The following is a 20,378-nucleotide window of genomic DNA, read 5'->3' as shown; positions in this document are numbered from 1 at the left end:
ATGATAAGTGGGTTTATTCAATAATGCAGTTTTGTGCTTAAATAATTATTCATGGGACGAATTAGAGACGGATAATATTTAGTGTTTGCATTTTTTTAAGTGAGTGGTCGCGGGCCTGTTCATATTCTACGCAGACTGACTGTTATATAATAATGTTTATAATTTCTTTGTTACCTTATTGTGTTCCAGGATATATTTTTAAGCCATAAGTATGTATACATGCTTATAACGTGTACATTAAGATACATATAATAGTATCGGAAATTAATTCGTTTAGAATTCGTTTAATGTTTGAAAATTAAAAATAACCATAAAATGATGATATTTATTTTTTTTAATTAATAAAATTATTAATCGATTGCCTTAAAGCTTTGAAATGCATTTCATATAATTTTCAAAATCAGTTTCATATTCGTAATATAATATAATTAAAAATATTCCCCCCCTTTTTACTGGTCATAAGGAACAATTACTGTCTTATTTTAGCAAAAATTCCAATTTTTTGGCAAAATATAAATTTTCTTTATATTTCAATATCATATTCGGAATCAGTGACCTCGAAATCTGTTATATTCCAAATTTCAAACACATTGCATGATATTTAATAATTATGACCACCTTTTAAGCATTTGGCCCCACTGTGTGGCGTAGGGATTCTCCATCCTTTCTCTTCCGCTCCTGTCCTATTAATATCCTTTGAAATTTCAAGGCGGGACACCGCCGACGAATGTAATTAACTTAAGCTATTTAAAAGAGAGGACGATGAAAAATTTGAATTCACTTCAATGCATAATTTTGATTCGCCATATTTCAATGAATACAGACGAACCGATCGGAAACCAATGATTGGCTAAGCTTGATTGTTACGTCATCGATAGGCGTCTGGAATGGAAAGGAAAAAAAGGAACGTGCGAATAGTGACTTGAGCCATAGGTGGCTGTGCTTAAGCCCCTCTCAAGTTTACACTGTCCTCGCCTGGGACCCCTACTCGTCAGACAATTGGAATAATTCCGAGCAGTGTCAACCACAACATTTCATGGTCATTTTTGCGCACTTGTTCCCAATTTTATAGCCAGTTGTTAAACATTGTGTGAGCTGTGGCTAATTTGAAAGGTGAAACAGAAAACTATTGTCGCACTCAATTATGATATTTCAGTTAAAATAAATGCCAAGGCGTAGCACAGAGGCATTTGCTAAGTGCTAATTTTAAGCCAACTGTCCTCATTACAAGGAAAGCATTTCCAAATACCCCTTTTGGATTTGCTCTTCCATCGGAGGGGTAAAGGGGGCGTCCAGTGATTACGTGAGGTGATTTTGGGGATTTTTGGAATCCCCCTCCCCTCTGAAAGAAATATCGTGAGGTTTGACGCGACCCCCTCCCTCTAATTTCACTTGAGATTGTTCAAAATGCGTATTTTCAGTGTAAATACGATAATCTATGCTTCATTGCGTTGGAATTGTGAAATAATACAATTTGTTGGATTATTTTCACTTAAGATTAGTGAAGACTAGTATTTAAGAAGACTGACATCGTAGTCTAGAATCACATTTTTCAGTTTATTGCGGAAAAAAAATTACTTGATACTTGACAGGACCTCCACTTTCCCTCACGTGAGATAAGATGAGAATCGGCTTAACCCCCCCTCCCCCCTAAATGCCTCACGTAATTAAGGCTGCCTCCAAAGGGGACAGGAATCGGTAATTATTCACCTCCCGCACCAAACCTGACCGCACTTCTTGATCGGCTCCCGCATACCAAGCCTAGGATTTTTTATAATTATGAGTTTCTGAAGTGAGAAAGGAGGAAGATTATTTTATGCGCAAAATTTGAATAAAAATAAATTATGGTGCACGAAAACAAGGATCAGTCAGAATAGATTCGTGAGAAGGACGAATTCCGAAAACGGAAGCACTGTTGAAAGCATTAGAGGCGGTAAAATAATCCTTTATATTTGCCCTCAGGTTCGCTTTTTTGAACGGATATAACGGCATGATTACTGTTTTCCTTAAACTTTTCCCAATGATTTCGCGAACACTCAGGATTATGAAAAAGTAGTGCCTCACTGAGGAGGGACAATAGAGACAGTTTGACCTGAGGGGTAACTAAGCATTTCTTTAAGTTGAGGGGAATACACTCGAAGGAAAATATTGCCTGACATAGCCCATGGTCCCCGAAAGTCACTAGGGGGTTGTGATTGTAAATATGAAAGACTGATTACGAAACTATGAACATTCATCGACATTTTTGGGGAAAGTCATATTAAGGACATTCTATAATGTGAAAAAATGCACATGATTTTGTGAAGCTTTAATATTATAATAAACACTTCATCTGTTTCAGACATAAATTGTTACCTCCTTGACTTGTTCAGTGCACAATGGCTCAGGTGTGTGGCGGCCTTTAAGGCCCAAGGTTAGAGTCTATTTTCAAAATATTTATTTCCCTGGAATTGATGGAATCTGAATCGAATTTAGGCGATCGATTCTCGATTCCGATTCCGTGCCCGAGAATTGCTGGAATCGAGTATCGACATTTGGAATCGAGTCATCCCTATCATGTACGTATTCTACCGGTTATGGTAGGTTTACATGGAGGATTTAAGATTCACTCCGCCATCTCCATTTCCATCTTGAATTGCCCTCTTCAAAGGACAATACCGTCCACTACCTTTCATTCTATTAATCCTATCCTCTTACTCCCACGACTACCAAGCATTTTTCCCTGCAGCAAAGCCTTAAACATCTCCTCCCAGCTCAGTACTCGCTCCATCCTTACCCTCTGTCTTTTACGAATCTCATCTAAAATCTATTTATCCTCGCCCACCATGTTCTGCACTTCGTTATTCAGGTATAATAAAGTTTATTCTAGATTAATCCTGGTTAGAATAACATAATTCAGCTGCCAAAACCAGGAGCTTATTTTCGGTCGTTGTTTTAGGGCTGGTCTACCACTCTTCCAAGCACATGTAAATGTACTGAATATTTCTATAGGGTGTATCTTCCTCGGAAAATTAAAAGACATGAAAGTTATAAGCATTTTATTTTGAATGGGGGCAATAAAAGCTTGCATTGAAAAGCCGTGTTCATGAATACCATCATTCTATTTTCTGAACAGTTAAGGGAGCGGTTGACCTAGTCCTTTGCCAGCCCCTGGCCTTACAAAAAAATTAATGGTTAAGTATTTTAAGCCACAGTTAAGCGTCACGGCTAATCTTACACGCCTCATATCCAGGGCCGGTTTAAGCGGTAGGTACGCGGCCGCGTACCTACCGCTTAAAAACCTACCAAGCAAAAGGGGTCGCCTAAGCGCTCAGTCAAATATGTATATCATTGGTTTTTTAGCTCTAAAAATATCCCATTCAATGTATAAGAGCAAGCACGTTTTACGTTCACGGTGATTTTAAGTCTCGACCCTTATTCCTAAAGTATTTGTATTCATTTTAAAATGTATGCAGAGATAATTCCTACTGCCTCTCAAGTTATTTTTGAGGGAGGGGGGTTGGTTGTTCGCTCACACTGAAAAAATTTCCCTGCTCTAATCATTACTACTTTATAACTTAAATCTACGGACTTCAAAATTGTACATGCCAAAATGATGGGATAAATTGATTCATGAAAAAGAGGTGAAATGCTTCATTTCACTCTCGAGATTTGAATCGAGAAATGGCTTCGAGAACATTTTCTGCATCATCGCGTATTGTAAGTTCCAGATTGCTCTAGGGATATTGATCCTTATCTTCTTTGGTTGTCAGCGTACGCCAATGATGTGTGCAAGGACATCAAAAGAATATCATCTTATATTTATATACAGAAAATAAATAAAATATTTAACAACATGCTGGTACAAAGTGAGTGTTGTTCGTTGTCAGATGTCACAACTGCTTTCTCTCTTCTGGCGCTCAAAGCAGCTGCGCATATCAGAATGTCTTAATAACCAGCGAATTGACTGATTGATTTTGACTAATTTTTGTCCCACTATCAGTTTTACGTCCTCTTCTTTTCACCATCTGGTTTACTCCCTGTAACAAAAATATGTAAGAGTGTTATGATTTACGGTGTATTTCGATACTATACATATGCTAAAGTTAGAATTGGAATAAAATGGCAAACATGAAAACGATAGTCTGGAATATCTTAAGGGATTCACTCCATTCTAGCTAAATTCTACAGACTTAATTACTTGACAAATAGATAAATACATCACTTATAAACAAATATATGACAATACAAAGGAATGAAATTAATTGACAAAATTAAAATGAAGAAAGAAGCAAATGGAAGGAAAACATACCTAATGAGGCTAGTGTTAAGGGGTAGACAATTTAAAAGGAAAATATTAGATATTCATATAAAAGGGTAATAAATTGCACCCATTTCATTGAGTTACTTACCCAAAATGTGACGACTTAGGTGCAGTCCGATGTAATACCATATTCCTCCAACTGCGTAGAGAGAGAGGAAGAATAACCACGGACTACTATTGATGGAATCTTCGTTAACAGGATCAAGGAAAGGGTAGGGCCAAATTCCTCTGATGAGACGGGCAATTATGACCCTGGAAAATTGAAGCCGAAAGAATTAATGTAGACAATGAAGGGCATCATTACAAATCACCGATGTATGATGGGTGCTATTATTCTCATTGTGAAGAAAACATGGGAACCAAAAGAGAAATTTATCTTTTTAAAGGCTTAAATTTTTTTTGGCCACACCTTAGACCATATATGGTCTAAGGGCCACACATAGAAGCCTTTATCAACTCATTTCCAACTGGAATCATTCGAACTTGAATCCCAGGTTCTATTCAATTTCGCTACAATGTAAAGTTCCTCCCCGCGGATTAATAGTATGATGAAAACGCAAAGTTTTCCAGAAGGAAGCGAATTTAGGAGCACAATGCCGCAGTTTCAATGGTAATAACAAAGGACTTTGAAGAGGCCCAATTCTATCCCATTAAAGGCTGATTTACTTTGGCAACCAAGGTTTAAGAACCTTGTTTTGCAACATCGGTCGCATTTTAATCGGTTCTCAAAAATGTCCGCGACGCAGTGATGAGTTCAATGCGATCCACTTTTTTCCAATATTTTGCGATGTAATGTTTGCAAATGCGAGGAATAGTATTTAAGGTTAGAAATTTGACAGATCGCAGCATCGCGTATATAAATTTCGGCTGGCACACAATTAAACCTCATTTCCCCGTGAAACTCGTCTCAATTTGTCCGTAAACTACGCGAGTGGTGATTGGTGTAAACCCATGAAAATGCGCGGTGAGTGATAACACATAAGGTGAGTTATTATTGGTAGGACCTCTGATATGGTTACAGATGTTTAGCTCACAGTAAATGTGTCGTGCTATAAAATATTGAAAATTTCAACTGTATAATCAAGAATATCCCATTGATCCCAGGTCAATTCTATTCACAAATGAGTTTCTGAAGCTGCCAGGATTACAACCTGTCAGCTTCAGCCTATGTGTGAATAGATTTCCATCTTGTATACTCATCTTTCTCTAATCTTAACACATACTGTTTGTGACTTAGCACACACTTTTTGTTGAGCACATTCAATAACTTTCGTTGCATAAGTAGATTGTTTCGAATGCCCTATCTGATGACAACCATCTGCCATAGAGGTCTTTACCTACTTGAAACAAAAAAAACATAAACTTGAGAAGGTGAAGGATCTATGCTACTAAAACTGTGCTTAAAAGATCATAATCCTTATACGTGGGGCAAAAATACAGTTTGCCATTGCCATTCTTGGTTTTTATGACACGTTTTGAAATGTTTCCCGGAAAAATGTAATTGATCAATATTCAGTTAAAAATGACCGATGCACATTGAAACCAGTCGTTGTGTCAGCATGTACTGGTATCAGTGAAGTGTATTTTTAGAGGCCGACTAGATGACCCTTCTGGGTAATAATACGTTTTGCTTCATTAAAATAGCATTCGATCTTGACTCAATAAACCAGGATCCCCCAAATTCGCGTCGAAAGCTCTGAACTTTTTTTGCCACTGTGGCATCTACTTTCCTCATAGGATTCATCTTGTCTAGAGGTGAAAATTATGGTATGTAACCCGACGTACAGCACCACAAGGCAGCGTGTACACATAAAAATGCCAGTACCACTGCTCTCGGTCGAAATCGGAACTTTGAACAAAAGAACACTGCTATGTTTGGTGAAGACTAATTACAATTTAAAAAATACGGACGAATCATGGGGTTTACATTTACGAAGTCATTCGCAAGTGCACGCAAAGTGGGAAATTTCAATAAAGGAAAAATCGTTTACCTTTTTTCTGGAATCGAACCGGTGCCCGCAAGGTTCATTCCAAGTAACCCAAGCAGTCGCAGAAGATATTTTCGTATAGTAAAAAATACATTTTCCTGTTCAATTTAAGTTAATTCAACTTTAAACTTTGATTGAAATAATATATCTTTTAAATTCCTAATTGTACATCCTCTGTAACACTAAAGTAAACTCTTGCAGCAAATATGTTGAGAACCTTTTCAGTGGAAAATTTCATCTAGTTTAATTTCTAGTTATTCACGAAAAACGTATAAAAGGCACCTTTAGGGGGGTAGTCTCACCTATGCTCATGAAGCAGAGGCCAGGGACTTTCGTTGGCTGCTAATGAGGCTCGGCCCTTCTAACGAGAAAAAATTAGTGACTACACGATTTTTCCCCCAATAAACGCCCATTGACTGGACCAAATGACGTCGCGGCAATAGAGAAGGATTTTTTTGTAAGCAGGTGGATATCTATTTTTCTAAGTTAAATTATGAACTAAATTGGCTCTATTGCTGCAAATTAACTGTGCAACATAGTATCCTGGTAAACAACCCCATCATTTACAACATAAATAGAGACAAATTTTGCGCGGGAAATTTTTTATGCCAAAACCTTCGAGCGTGAAAACAGTAAATGCGTTACTAGAGAAAAATATTGGACCTATAATATAGCATCAAAACTTTTTCTGGCGAGTTTACCGTGGGCCACTTGGGTAAAAATCTTCACGAGTCACGTTGCGCTTGAGCCACCCGAAAAAATGGCTCAAAACTTTGTCTTGAATGGGATCCTCTGGAGAAAATATAAACATTGTGACGTCAGTGTGCCCGGGCTAATGTTGGGACCGAACCAACTGTCTCAATGGCGATGGGACGTATCCGTTAACGCACGTGACGGAAGGCATATTTATATTATTAAATGCCGTCTGGACGTGAAGATTATACCGCACCGGTCACGAAGCCGATGTTTACGCCTATCTGCCTTGTAAAAGTACAAAGTACTGAGTGCCGAATAGACTCCAAGATAACATCCAAGGACATCAGTGTCGTTTTGCTTCTGGCTTAACACAAATAATAAATTTCTGTCGGGTTTTCAACCGGTTCAGGATCTTGTTGCCGCCCATGTTGCCGAGTCACCCATCGAAAAATCGGGAACAATGAGAATTCTCACCCGGTTGAAAACCAGAGAGCAATTTATCGACATCGTATGCTGGGAAAAATAAAAATGAATTTTCGCGGTTTCGAAAAAGAGGAGTTTTTGGTGATCTGGGATTATGTTAGGACTAATCACCTCAGCAGCAGGGCCGGGCGAAAAGGGGAGGGCAAGTGGCCCTGGTCATGCGCCATCAACCAAGCATGAGCCTTCTGCCAATGTAGAGGTAAATATCACAATTAAGGACATCCATGAAACAGGAACAAATTAAAAAATTGCAAATCAGAAAAAAACTGAATTTTATAAAAATGAATACCTCGATAGTAATATTTTGACAGTTCACCTTTTGATAGTTTACAAATGTTAAGACAAATGAAAAAGAAGAAACTTTGTGTTTTCACATGAAATATATATTCACACATTTACACGACCATGGTTTCAACGTAAGGCGTCATCATCAGGGTTATTATCAGACGTCATCTTCAAAAGTTACGCCTCAAATCATCAAATGTTAAGACCTAACTTTTATATTCCACGAATACATTGCGTTACACTGACAAAATACACAGTTGTGCAAAATAATTCTAGTTTGTATGTACAACGGCTGGTTGGGGTGCACCGGGACAGCATATAAAATTGCCTTCCGCGCGCACGATATCACAACGCGAGCGAACACGGTCGAAGCTCAAAACGACCATATTTGTCTTGAAAAACATAAGTACGTCATTAGAGGTACTCACACTGTTATGTAAAATGTGAGGAAGGCGTTGTAGATAAGCCAGCCTCTTAATCTTCCACTGCCCCATGCCCTCTCTCGGGTTGTGCTCAGATACATGGCGACAAGGGCAATGGGCACTATGAAGGTGTGCATCACGTGGTCCATCCAGAAGGGGTAAATGCGGGCGAGGATGTCGCCGTATACCAGCGTCGGCGACTTCCAGTACTCGTACCAATAGATCATGGCCACCACCTTTTCGAGTGTACCAAGAAGAAAGAAAAGATATTTTACCTTGAAAATATTAACTAATATGCTATTATTCTTGACTAATTCTTTAATTTATCAATTAATATGATGCCCTCAAAGTTTGGTCAGTCAGAAAATTACTTACTCATCAACTAATTTGCCAACTTTTCGGTCATTTATTTGAGCATGTTCGGGTCAATGTAGTACCTGTTCCGATTGTTTGATGAGTAAGATTTTCCAAATTGGCCAAAGCTCCAGACAGTCATCCCCGCTCACTCTTATTAAATATTATAAACGTGAGCAATGAGTGCTAGAGGGGAAATTTTAGAAAAAAATCACTTTTTAGAATTGAAACGATGACGGCATTGTGTTAATTGTATATTGTTATACGACATTGCTCGAATGCATCTTCATAATAAATATACATAAGTAGAATGCACAACATGTGAGGAAAAGGTGCTAAATTATGCACTTAGAAAAACAGCATTGAAATAATGACGCAGGGAAGACAAGTGCGCCGTAACATGGTTGGATACATTTTTTTCGGAAAACCTAGTCTGAAATTCAGCAAAGAGGAGGATGGCTTTGTGGTGTAAGTGAAAAAGTGACTTTGACAAAGTGAAATTCTCGTACTTACGGCGCAATTGCGTATTTCTAAAAGGTTAAAAGGCGCAAATTACTCAACGGTTGGAAAATTCCCCGAATGTTGAGATTCCACAAAGTTATCATGGAGAGAAAAATTCACTTTTTGCATTTCTCTCTGAATATTTACCACCGACTATGCTTTCGATACTGTTATATACCTTGATTGTGATAAAGTGGTTATGAAACCATGAACGATGTCTATAAGTATTCAGTGTGGAGCGTGCTGTGACTCAAAAAAAGTTTCCAAACAAATTGAAATGCACCACACTGGCTTTTAACGAAACATGAATTTATATGATGTTGTTTGCTATTCATAGCCAAGGATTTGATGATCGAAATGATTTGCAAGAAGATCAAAATGATTCTGAGATATTTTTAGGATATTATTTTCTCTTTAGGAGATTATTTTCCCTTTAGGAGATAATTTTCTCTTGAAATTAAGGAAAAGCAGAAGAAAAATTAAATTTCCATTGCTGAAATTTCTTCCTAAAAGGCGATCAAGTACGGGTAATTTGAAACGAAATCTTCTCCGTGATTCGTTTTTCTGATTGAAAGTTATCCAAGATTGTTGCCATGACTCACTGCTTCATGTGCGTAGCCACGGCGTAGCTGTAGAATAACGTACAACAATGAGGATGACGAAACTCAAATTTTGTCCAAAAGCATGGCCACCTCTTTTTTTGGGAAACTTTTATGGGTCGTAGTACTCACGAAGTGCATTTTATTTCCTTATATCAAGGTTCCACAAAGCGAAGTCAGAAACCGTACACATAATCGAGGGGTTGATTTAAACATAGCTTTCATTGCAAGACACGTGTGGAATGGTATTGCAACGACAAGAGTATATTTCCACGTTTCTGACCAGGAGAGTGGCATATTTGCTATGGATTCAACGGCTAAGGTCTTTCAACAACTCAACAATTCAACAACTTACGAATGTCGTGGGGAACAGGATGGAGCTCAGCAGGACTTGACGAGCTTTTCTCATTTTCTCCGTTGGTTTTTGCTCCTTCGACAAAAGATGTTCACGACAGCACATGACGAAGTACAGCTGCTGTATACACTGCAAACATCAAGAAAGTTTTAAGAGATAGTTCTCACTCAATTTTATTCTCTAAATTCAAAATTATTTAAGAGATACACAAATAAAAATTATGAGGATGAAATGCATATTAAACATTATTTTTTTCATAAAACTAGAATTGATAAAAGTTAAGTTGATACTCCTCAGGCGTGGAAATATTTTTTTCACCAAATATGTTCGGAAATCGATAGAGGAAAATACACCAAGGATGAAGTTTGCCACTTATTTCACGCTATAATCGATAGAGGATCAAATTAAGGGCGAACATTATTGTACGAAGTAGAATTTTAATATTTCCGGGCGTATAGTTTGAAGGGACAATTCTCAGTTTTCTCGCTGGGTGTGGTTTACACAGGATGGGATTGTAAAAGAGGCGATTGAAATTAACCTAGAAGAGAATAACATAAATAGAGACAAAGGCTTCCAAATAGGCAGCACGTGGAGTATCATAATTAATCGCTGTACTAAGTAACCCGTGCGAAAATTTCGCACTTTCGTTCAGATTTTATTTGTAATATTTTTACCTGCTTATTTTACGCTTCTTTGGTTTAATTTTGGATTTATGGGGTTTTTAAACCTTTTTTTTTAAGTTTAGAATAAAAAAATGTTTGGAGTCGATATACCATGAGTGAGTATTTGACATAGAAAAATCGAAACTTTGAAGTCAATCAACTTAATAGGTAAATAGTCAGAAGCTGGTGATTCACGTTTAAATGATACCACACATGTTGCTAGTGCTGTAGTTGGAAAAAAAATTAGGCGGTACTCATAAAAAATTGCCAACAGCTGAACATGAATTATATATCCGGCCGCGATTGAAATGTCAAACTCTAACTCCATACCAGTTCCAAGTTACACAGTTCTACAAGTTACACACAGTTCTAACACAAATATCAGTTCCAAGTTGTGCCACGAGATAACTCGACTGAACAAGTAAAATTACCATTTCCGATTTTTATTTCTGAAATCCATTGGGCAATTTACGGTAGGGTTATTTTTTACAGATTGAAAAAGGTAGTTTAACCGCTACGCTTACAACAAGTTTTGATTATAGGGGTACGCCGTACTGGCCCGTAACGGCGCAACACCAGCACTTCATATCACTGTAGGTGCATATTATATTTATTATTAATAGAGCATATACTGAATGACAGAAAAAGACCTTTCTGTGAAATATAACTCTACGGCGATACGTAAACAACAATCAGGGAAACCAATGAAATAAATAAATAAAATACCGTAAAGAATTAGGCTCTGGAAGTCACCCCTGAAGTCGATGGCAGACTCAGCCATTGAAACGTTGGAACCAATTACCCAAAACCACACCCGGTGGGTAACCCAAACTCTACTATTCTATCTATCAAATATCTGAGTTATCTGTAAGATTAAAGATTACAAATGGAACCGCACTCAATTCACGTAATCTCTTAACTTCAGTACAGCAACCATTGCAACAATAGAAAGAGTCCGTTAGATAACACTCATGTCAATAATCAGCACTGATAAGAGATAAATAGTACCGATGATTAATACAAAGACGTAATCGAATGCTACGATGCTCATTCTCTCGATAAATATTTATTCCAGGTCTTTAATTTTCTCAAGCCCACTTTTTCCCGTTTACTGCGGTGTACGAATACATCTTGTGCTGTGGAAAAAATAGACTACATTTGACTGATAAAATGACGAAAAAGAATTTACCTGATATATGAATAAGAAACAAAACGATGATCCATTCTTAAGGTGAGACACTAGTTATACCTTCAATGTTGTACGAATTATTTTTCATAAATTAATTTTTTTTTTGAGTTATTCACGATTGGGAGCTTAGAGAGAAGGAGAAATGAGGGCAGTATAGAAAATATTTCTGAGGAAAGGAGGCACAAAGTTAAAGAGGGTGCTGAGATAAGAATTCAAGGCTATGATCGAAGATCGGTTACGCGAAGAATTTATTTTTTTGCAAATCGAGAATTTACTCCATATACTTATCTCTGATATTTATAACTATCTAAGATTAGGACCAAGAAAAGAATGGTAGATTTAGTTCCCGATAAGTACATATCTAAATTCATTTGAAAGCATATCTTTAAGAAATAATTTGCACTGGGAATCACATATTACGGAGCAGAGAATATAATTTTATAGCGCGTAAGACGCAATTTTTTAAACGTAGTTGAGATTATAATAAAAATAGCCATAACTGCTGATGAGAACAAAGTCTGGTAAGTTTGGTTTATTTCGACAATTGAAAACCACAGAATGAAGGAAATAGCAAACCCTTCTCATTCAGACCATTCTAATCTTCAAAGTATATATATTTAGAATACGAACATTATTATCTTAATAGGATATTGAAATATTCCCACTCAATTAATTTTTGCGCGGTGATACGCAACCCTACAAAAAAACTGGTTTGCTGAGTCGGTTCTGTCGAACAGAGATAATTATTTCTCTGGGCAATGACCGTAAAGTAAGTTATGATATCACTTGAGCCTGGTTATCCATAATTTTTATCAACGGTCGAAACTTCCTCGTGGTTAGAAATTACCCACTTTGAGAAATATTTTTCGGGACTTTCGTACTTAAAGTCCCATATAACTTCCCACCTAAAACGTTTCTTATTTCTAACATGATTTTCATAAATATAACAGAAAATAATTAGGGCTAGGGAGCGTACAAATGTTTCTTAAAGTGTATTTTGGGCCAGGATTGACCACTCCCTCCCCAACTTAAGTAATAATAGGATTTCCCTAATATATTTTCCCTTCCACCCATTCACTTTCGTAAGAGTTTGCGATTTTTAATCTCGATTTGATTCTTCTTTAGTATTTCAAAATATATATTTTAACTATTTTAAATTTTTTCTTTAACAATGTTTAAATAAAAAGAATACTATTATCTACTTTACCATTTCTTCTTCGTAAATTAAATGTCAAGATTAAATTAACATCAGTATGCGTAACGCTATGTACTACCTGGGCGTTCTGTATGATGAAGAAATTAATTTACTTGGAATGTGAAACCAGCCGTTTGTTCTGATCAACCACAACTTCTTTCTTCACTTAAGTGCAGTATCTTCTTATCTTACAGAATGGATAATGTGACACCCCCCTTCCAGTTGACAGCAAACATAAGCCAACCTTCCTCAGGGAGTGCTTACGTAATAATTTATTGACCGAATGACTTTGAGGAACTTCAATGAGCGCAAAGCGGGGGAAAAGGGACAAATGGAATTCTCGTTTAGATGGATGTCATCATGTACATTTTTTTGACCACAATTACTGGTTTTTTATCATAACACGAAGGTTAAAATACCAATATTTTAGGCGAAACTCGTTGACTAGTCAACAATAATTGAGGTGAACGCTGGCAAGCAGGGAAGATCCATGTTATAAGAAGATTAATAGGACTTCATGATTGTCCCCACAAAAAAATGTCTATTCACATATGTGTATGTATTGTGCAATAGTACCCGTAGTTAAATTTTAATGCGAATTCCAGAAATATGCAAAACCATGTATACACAGTGGTCTTTCCCTGGACCAAATGTGAATATATACTGTCCGCATTTCGTAATCCAATACAAGAAATTATCTCGGTGTGAATTTCAATACCATTACCGATTCGAAATAAACAAATTATCCTGTTTCAAGAAATTTTGATGAGCGACACTCCAAGTCCCCTAAATTCTTGGCTTCGAGCTATCTGTCAAATTGAATATTATGAATGGAACCGCACTCAATTCACGTCATCTCTTAGCTTCAGCACATCAGCCATGGCAACAAGAGAAAGAGTCCGTTAGATAACACTCATGTCAATAATCAGCATTGATAAGAGATAAATAGAACTGATAATTAATACGAAGACGTAATCGAAAGCTACGATGCTCATTCTCTCGATAAATATTTATTCCAGATCTTTGATTTTCTCAAGCCCACTTTTTTCCGTGTACTGGGGTGTACGAATATATGTTGTGATGTGGAAAAAATAGACTACATTTGACTGATAAAATGACGAAAATGAATTTACCTGATATATAAATAAAAAAAAACGGTGATCAACTCTTAAGGTGAGACACTAAAGACTGAGCCCGAAAATTTTCTCGATGATCACAAAAAGGATTAAATAATATTTAGCTGTTTATCTAAGGCTGGAAAGATGGGCAATCTGCAGCCCAAGAAATAACAAAAAAGATGTTGATAGCAAAGTGGTTACTGAGCGGGAACCCACCACAGAAATTTTGGTTTTAAATAGTATTAATAATTATTTCCATGATGTAACCAAGATGAATGGAAGAATACAAATGACGCAATCGACGATAAATATGATTAAAGATCGAAAATTATCGCTTGACCTACACCCCAAAATCATGTGATCAAGTAACAGAAATTATATGGTTAACGTTAAACAGTGCATCTATTTGTTTTTTGTGCACAAATACCCTGGAAGTATTTAAAATTAAAATTTAGATTCTATTCATACTAAGAAAATGGCGGAGGATCCCTGCACCTTGACCTTAACACTCCGAGCTAACAATAAAATAACGAATTCTTTTTCTTGAACTCAATTATTTAATGATGTCTTACTTCTCGGAGTATATGTATAGGCATGAGAATGATAAGAAAAATTGTTTTCTAACGTTTCAATACATTTCTTATTACTTTTTCAGGGTATGTATGGTAATGGTTAAATTAAATTGAAACATGGCAGCATGTAAGATTATCACAATGTTTCTTTTTACAATATCGATAAAAAAATATAAAAATAAATTATTTAGAGACAAATCTATTCCAATTTTTTAAATATTTTTTTATTATTGTAAAAAACTTAATAGCATTTCATGCCTTCATCTATCAATTTATTGCCGTAAACATCTATCAAAGTCCTGAAAAAGATATGAGTATATCGAAATGTTGGTAAAATAATTTTGCATATTATTACTTGACCTATACTTCGAAACGTCAATCATCAATAAAATTACGCGAGCTAATAGGAGAGCATATTGCATGAGGGTCCTTCAAGTCACAATATCCACAGTTGAATCTTCCATCATTTTTCAAATTACGCAGTCAGCGCTACATTCCTTAGACTAGTGTGGTCAAATGAGGTTAGGGGTCACCCAATATAAACCAAAGGCGTATGAGATTCAATCAAATATTCAGAGTCGGGAGTTTCCATAATCAACAAAGCACTTCGAGGAGGTCTTTTGTTTGGGGGTACCTGCTCAAGATTTGGAGACCAAGGAGTCAATAGCCGATGGCTATACCACTCAGGCCCATAATTTGGGCGGGGCAGAGGGGACACGTTCCCGGGGCGGCAGATTTCAGAGGCGCCAAATTTTAAAAGTTTATTTAAAAAGTTAAATAATTTTTATTGATTTATAAATGATTAAAAAATAATATTAAATAAAAGAGTAAAACTTCTTAATAGAAAAAATACGGTGTGTAATTGCAACAAACCAATCTCAAAAAAATAGATAACCGATGTACCGTATGTTAGTAGTAGTGTGTAGGGGAGGGAGAGAGCGAGGGGGGATCAGGGTAGGGGGTTGGTAAACTAATCGTTCCCCCTGTCAAAACTCCTAGTTCCGGCCCTGATACCACAGCTTCTCTATTCTCTTATATATGATTAAAATTAATATGTGCGAAAAATCAATAGCGCATCGCGGGTGACTCCGTACAGTTATCTCTGTGGCTAGTCCCGGCATACTCAAATTAAAAATAGTAGATTATATATTATTATATATTGAATATAAAAATTAATTATTATTAATACTAAGCATATCATAAATTCCTCTTCATATAATAATTTTGGAAACTGATTTTCAATGGGGTATAAATTTTATATGCCATAACTTTTTAAACTAAAAAATAGCTGACTTCGAAAAGCCGCACAGCTGGAAAATGTCTATGAATTCAGTGTGTGTGGGTGGTCCCGCCTACACTGAAAACTATTTCACACCGTTCCGCTCAGCCGTTGCTAGGTGTGTATAAAGTAAAATCATGTATCTCCCAGAATATGCTCAGTTCTGAAGAAACTACTTACCTAATATTCTGTCTTAATTTCGTGCTTTATTCCTTGGAGATCAATTTTTTACTCTTTAGTGACTAATTCGCGCCGAAACTGAGTGGACCCCTGGCGCCACAAAAAATACCCCCATATTCAGCTGCAATTAAATTTTTTGCTGTGGACACACGCGTCTCGTTGGATCATGTACTCTCAAGGCCGAAGGGAACATTTGGTTCGAAAATTCACTCCCTCTCCAAATGACAATTTTTCTGGCAACCACCTTTCGTACTCTGATGGATATTGAATCTGCCACTTTTTGGATGGGTCGTGACTCCTTAGTTATTGCGCTATTGCAACGCGGACATTTTTTGGGATGCTTTTAGCATTTTCTATGAAAACAGTTTTTCTTAGGTATCCAGTCTTTTCAAAATTTCATGTCTCACTCTGGATTTTGGTGACATTAAATAATTAAGACTGGACGAAAATGAGCGATTATAGGTAATTGTGTGAAACAATTTATCTCGAAATGGGTGAGACTACCCAACCGCATTAATGATACTCGCTCCAAGCTCTCGTTTCATTAAGCTCAAATATTAATTGTAATGCTACAGAATTTTGGAATGATGAATTTTACAGTTCCCACCACGGTATTAAGCTCACAACTGACTTATAGCTTGTCAGACTTAGAGCTGCGTGCTTACGTAATCAGCAGCCAATGAGCTAACTCAATTGAATCGAGGCAGACTGATAAAATATTCCTCACCCTGTTTTTACCCTAATTCCATGCTTAATTTACTGGCACCCACTAATGTCTTCTACCTTCCTAAACAATAACCTAGAATAAACTCATCGTCAGCTAGTGATTTCGTTGTAATTGAGCGCAAATTAAGCGGTGATTACTCACTTGAAAATGAACGGAGACGGTCGAAACCAGTCGCACGTGTCAACAAATTGGTGTAGAATATACCTATGAAAGTGTATTTTACAGCAGTATGGGTGTTTTATTATTGTTAGTCCGTTGGATTCCAAGTCAAATCCCAATCGCATAGACTACATTCAGTGGAAGTCTTATAGGTGGCGGGTCTCTCTCCCGCTGACCTTTTGCTCTGATATTGATACATGTCTTCCGGCTTTTAGACGAGCCAAATATTTTGTAAATAGAAGGTCACACGAATTCACTGGATTATTCATTCATAAATGTATTTCTATAAATGGAATGAAGATATTTTTATTTATTTATATCGAAGAGAACCCAGATATCCCAAGCATGAAAAATGTTAGCACTTAAACCTAACAATGTCAAAATGCTTTACAAGCCCCTCATATGTTAAAAATACGATTTTCAAATTTCAATACAGGAATACCGATAATTTGGATATCAGAAACGACATTAATTAAAAACCTGGTAACTTCAAAAAATCAAAGACATTCAAAATTCAATGTTTGCGAGCATTGAGTCGCAAGGTCCGCGAGAATATCAAGAAATTACTAAAGTTAGTGAGTTCTTAGTGATTACAACTCAAGGTGTCCAATGCGCTCATTCTTGTAAGTTGTTAGACCTTTGCGATGAATTCACGGGACATAATCGACCGACCTACAAGGTTTCAGTATTCTATGTTAAAACATTCCATGTGACGGGCAAAACTACGACATCGACGTTCTCTGTTTTGCCTGTACAGCAAGGATCGCACTCGTGAATATAAACTAGAGGAAGCTCACACCTACCAACACGAGACACAAGTGTCTCGCCAAAATACTAATGCCAACAAGCCAACTAGTCAATCCGAGCATTCTCGACCACAATGAGGCAATAATGCCAAACACGAAAACGCTACGCGAAGCAATAATGTCTGTTTGCGGCGTGTCTGCTGTCCGCGTTCAACAACAGACCCGAAAAGATTCACGGACTCCGTACAGAATGGGCAAATCGGTCGTTTTGCTTCAACCTACCATGTTCCAGATGGTTATGTACGAGAACGACCCGTAGATCATCCTGTTGGTCTTCATATCCTCGGGGTCGCTGCTTCGAAACGAGTGCGCCTGGAGAGCTCCTTTGATGGCCGTGATGTCGGCGTAAGCGTAGTAGGCGACCATCGCCCAGTGGAAAGAAACCTCCATCTTTGCCTGTGTCTCTGGAAGGAGGTTCCGGACGAAATTAAGGGAGTTAAGGGAGAGGGACGGCTGGAATGGTGTCAACAACACACACTGAAGCTCCTACAAAACACTTCCTCGGCTCCTCCTCCGCGGGGTGACCAAGGAAGATATTTCGGGAACTTCTTCCTTCTCAACGTTCCCTTGCTGCGTCCCACTGCTCCGAAGGCGCACAAAAAAGTCTCCCCCACCCTCTGCCGAAATATTATCCCGCAAGAGAGATATGAGCGCGCACTTGGGAGCATCCAAACTGCACTCGCTGAAAATCCACGTGCAGTGCACCAGAAGCGTGTACCCACTTCCTCACTTGATATCCGCGACTGCGGTGTTACGACGGAGCCGGAAGCTTGTTCTTCTCGAAGATTATATAGTGGTCTATACGAAGTAAATGGTCTGATGTACGAGCTCTTTTTTTCCTACCAAAAACCCCTCCCAGTGAGTTTGGGCGGGGAGCCGAGAGGAGGGAAGCAGTGGACTGGACTGGAGTGGGGTCAGTCTTGAAAAGGCGTCCGTTGTGTGATGTGCTGCAGTTCGTTTCTTTTTAAGCTCTCCGGTCTGTCGCATGGACGTCACTCCATACCCCCCGGATCGCGTGCGTTGATAAAAAAAGGACTGCGTGTGTTCTCGCGTGTAGAAATGGTAGTGCTATGGTGAGATATCTTTACCCTTATGTACATCGAGGAGAAGACGGGGGCGGGGCTAAGGGAGTGAGATGGGGGAAACGTGAAATAAGGGGGGGGGGTAGAGGGAGGGGATAGGAGATCGTAAGGAGGCGAACTTTGCCCTCAAACAGTAGTTTTAGAACTGCTCTCCGTGAGACGTGGGAGGAGTAGGAGGCAATTTCATACCATTATCGTCGTCTTCGCTTGCTCCGCTCAATGGCAGATTACGAAGGCGCGCGAAACGATGCGATTGTTTTCCTCCTTCATTTGTTGGACGCGGAGGGGTGTCCTCGTGCGCGTTGATAGTTACACGTGGTGTCTCATTCAAATTCGTGTCAATTCAGCAGCCTCGTGCTACGCTCTGACTTAGAAATATTCGGGTAGAGTATTTCAAAGTTTCCGAAATGCATATTTTTGCGTGTGGATACCAAAATTTTTTCCGCTTTCAAATATTAAACTATGTAGACGATTAGTTTTTTTCAGAGACTGCTATTTGCGAATGACTTTCCATTATGCCTGACAACTCTAGCCTACCGAAGTTCTTGTAAACCTGTAACTTAGTCCAAATAATGGTACCTATGTCAAAAACGCTTGCTTGACTGGTTATTCCAGTAGAGGATTCAAAAGCTTTTTATTTTTTATGATGCTACTTTTGCCGTAATTTTAAAATGCGCAAATAAGTTCAGTTCCTTGGTAATCATTGTTCAATTTTTTCTCGGTTACTTTGCGCTCGGACAGCATTATTTAAACACCATGTTCGTGATGAGAATTGAGTATAAACCATTACTAAATAAAACTTATAACTTGAACAACTACGGAGAGGATTAAAAATCATTGACTTGTAGGTAGCGAATTGAAATTTTATCTTTACCTTTTGATTAATTTTTTTATTTAAAAAAGTATTGCCATTCATAAGTTTTCACGGTTATTTTTACTAAGAACAAGATTTTTGTCCAAGCGCTATTTCAGAGAACTCAATATGAAGACATGAAAAATGAAATAAAATATTTTATTTCACTAATTGCATATTGAAAATTTCCTAAGACTAGATCTCCCAATATTCCCCGGATGTTTCTTTTTTCCTCAGTTCTCTTCATCCCTGGGAAATCCTATACCAAATTTGAAGTTTTTCTCTAATATACTTTCAAATATTTCCCTGGTAGCGGGAGTTTGGCGTCATCGAAACGTTAATATGAACCATGTTAGAACCATGCTCTGTGAAATCGCTATCACGTCTAATTTTATATGAGGAAATCCAGCATTTCTCATTCAAGGTAACATATCCAGTCACAAAAAGCGGCAAAATGTTATATACTTCATGACAGGCGACCATCAAATTCTCTAATATTTTTTATCCGCAGACCTAAAGTTATTCTGACTGATGGTTCGTGATTCCATTCGCAATTTGATACAAGCATTA

General features: G+C 37.6%; 1 protein-coding gene across 1 annotated transcript; it reads right to left on the bottom strand.

Annotated features, from left to right (window-relative positions):
- Positions 1-3,779: 3,779 nt before the first annotated feature.
- On the bottom strand, positions 3,780-18,973 carry LOC124170648 (androgen-dependent TFPI-regulating protein-like). Its single transcript, XM_046549516.1, has 5 exons — positions 18,096-18,973; positions 9,987-10,115; positions 8,184-8,413; positions 4,392-4,555; positions 3,780-4,019 (listed from the first exon to the last, which is right to left on the bottom strand). The coding sequence occupies exons 1-5, from the start codon at positions 18,261-18,263 to the stop codon at positions 3,985-3,987; spliced, it is 726 nt and encodes a 241-aa protein (XP_046405472.1). The 5' UTR covers positions 18,264-18,973; the 3' UTR covers positions 3,780-3,984.
- Positions 18,974-20,378: the final 1,405 nt, after the last annotated feature.

Source organism: Ischnura elegans, chromosome 1 (genome assembly GCF_921293095.1).
Source record: "Ischnura elegans chromosome 1, ioIscEleg1.1, whole genome shotgun sequence".
Taxonomy (NCBI): domain Eukaryota; kingdom Metazoa; phylum Arthropoda; class Insecta; order Odonata; family Coenagrionidae; genus Ischnura; species Ischnura elegans.
Note: the sequence above shows the minus strand (reverse complement) of the source record. Positions and strands in the feature narration are given on the sequence as shown.

Excerpts from the sequence above, each read along its gene's own strand:
- LOC124170648 (XM_046549516.1), bottom strand. The coding sequence starts at position 18,263 with ATGGAGGTTTCTTTCCACTGGGCGATGGTCGCCTACTACGCTTACGCC. Across the intron at positions 4,556-8,183 it reads CTCACATTTTACATAACAGT|GGTCATAATTGCCCGTCTCA; the intron begins GTGAGTACCTCT and ends TCAATTTTCCAG. Across the intron at positions 4,020-4,391 it reads CCTAAGTCGTCACATTTTGG|GGAGTAAACCAGATGGTGAA; the intron begins GTAAGTAACTCA and ends TTTTTGTTACAG.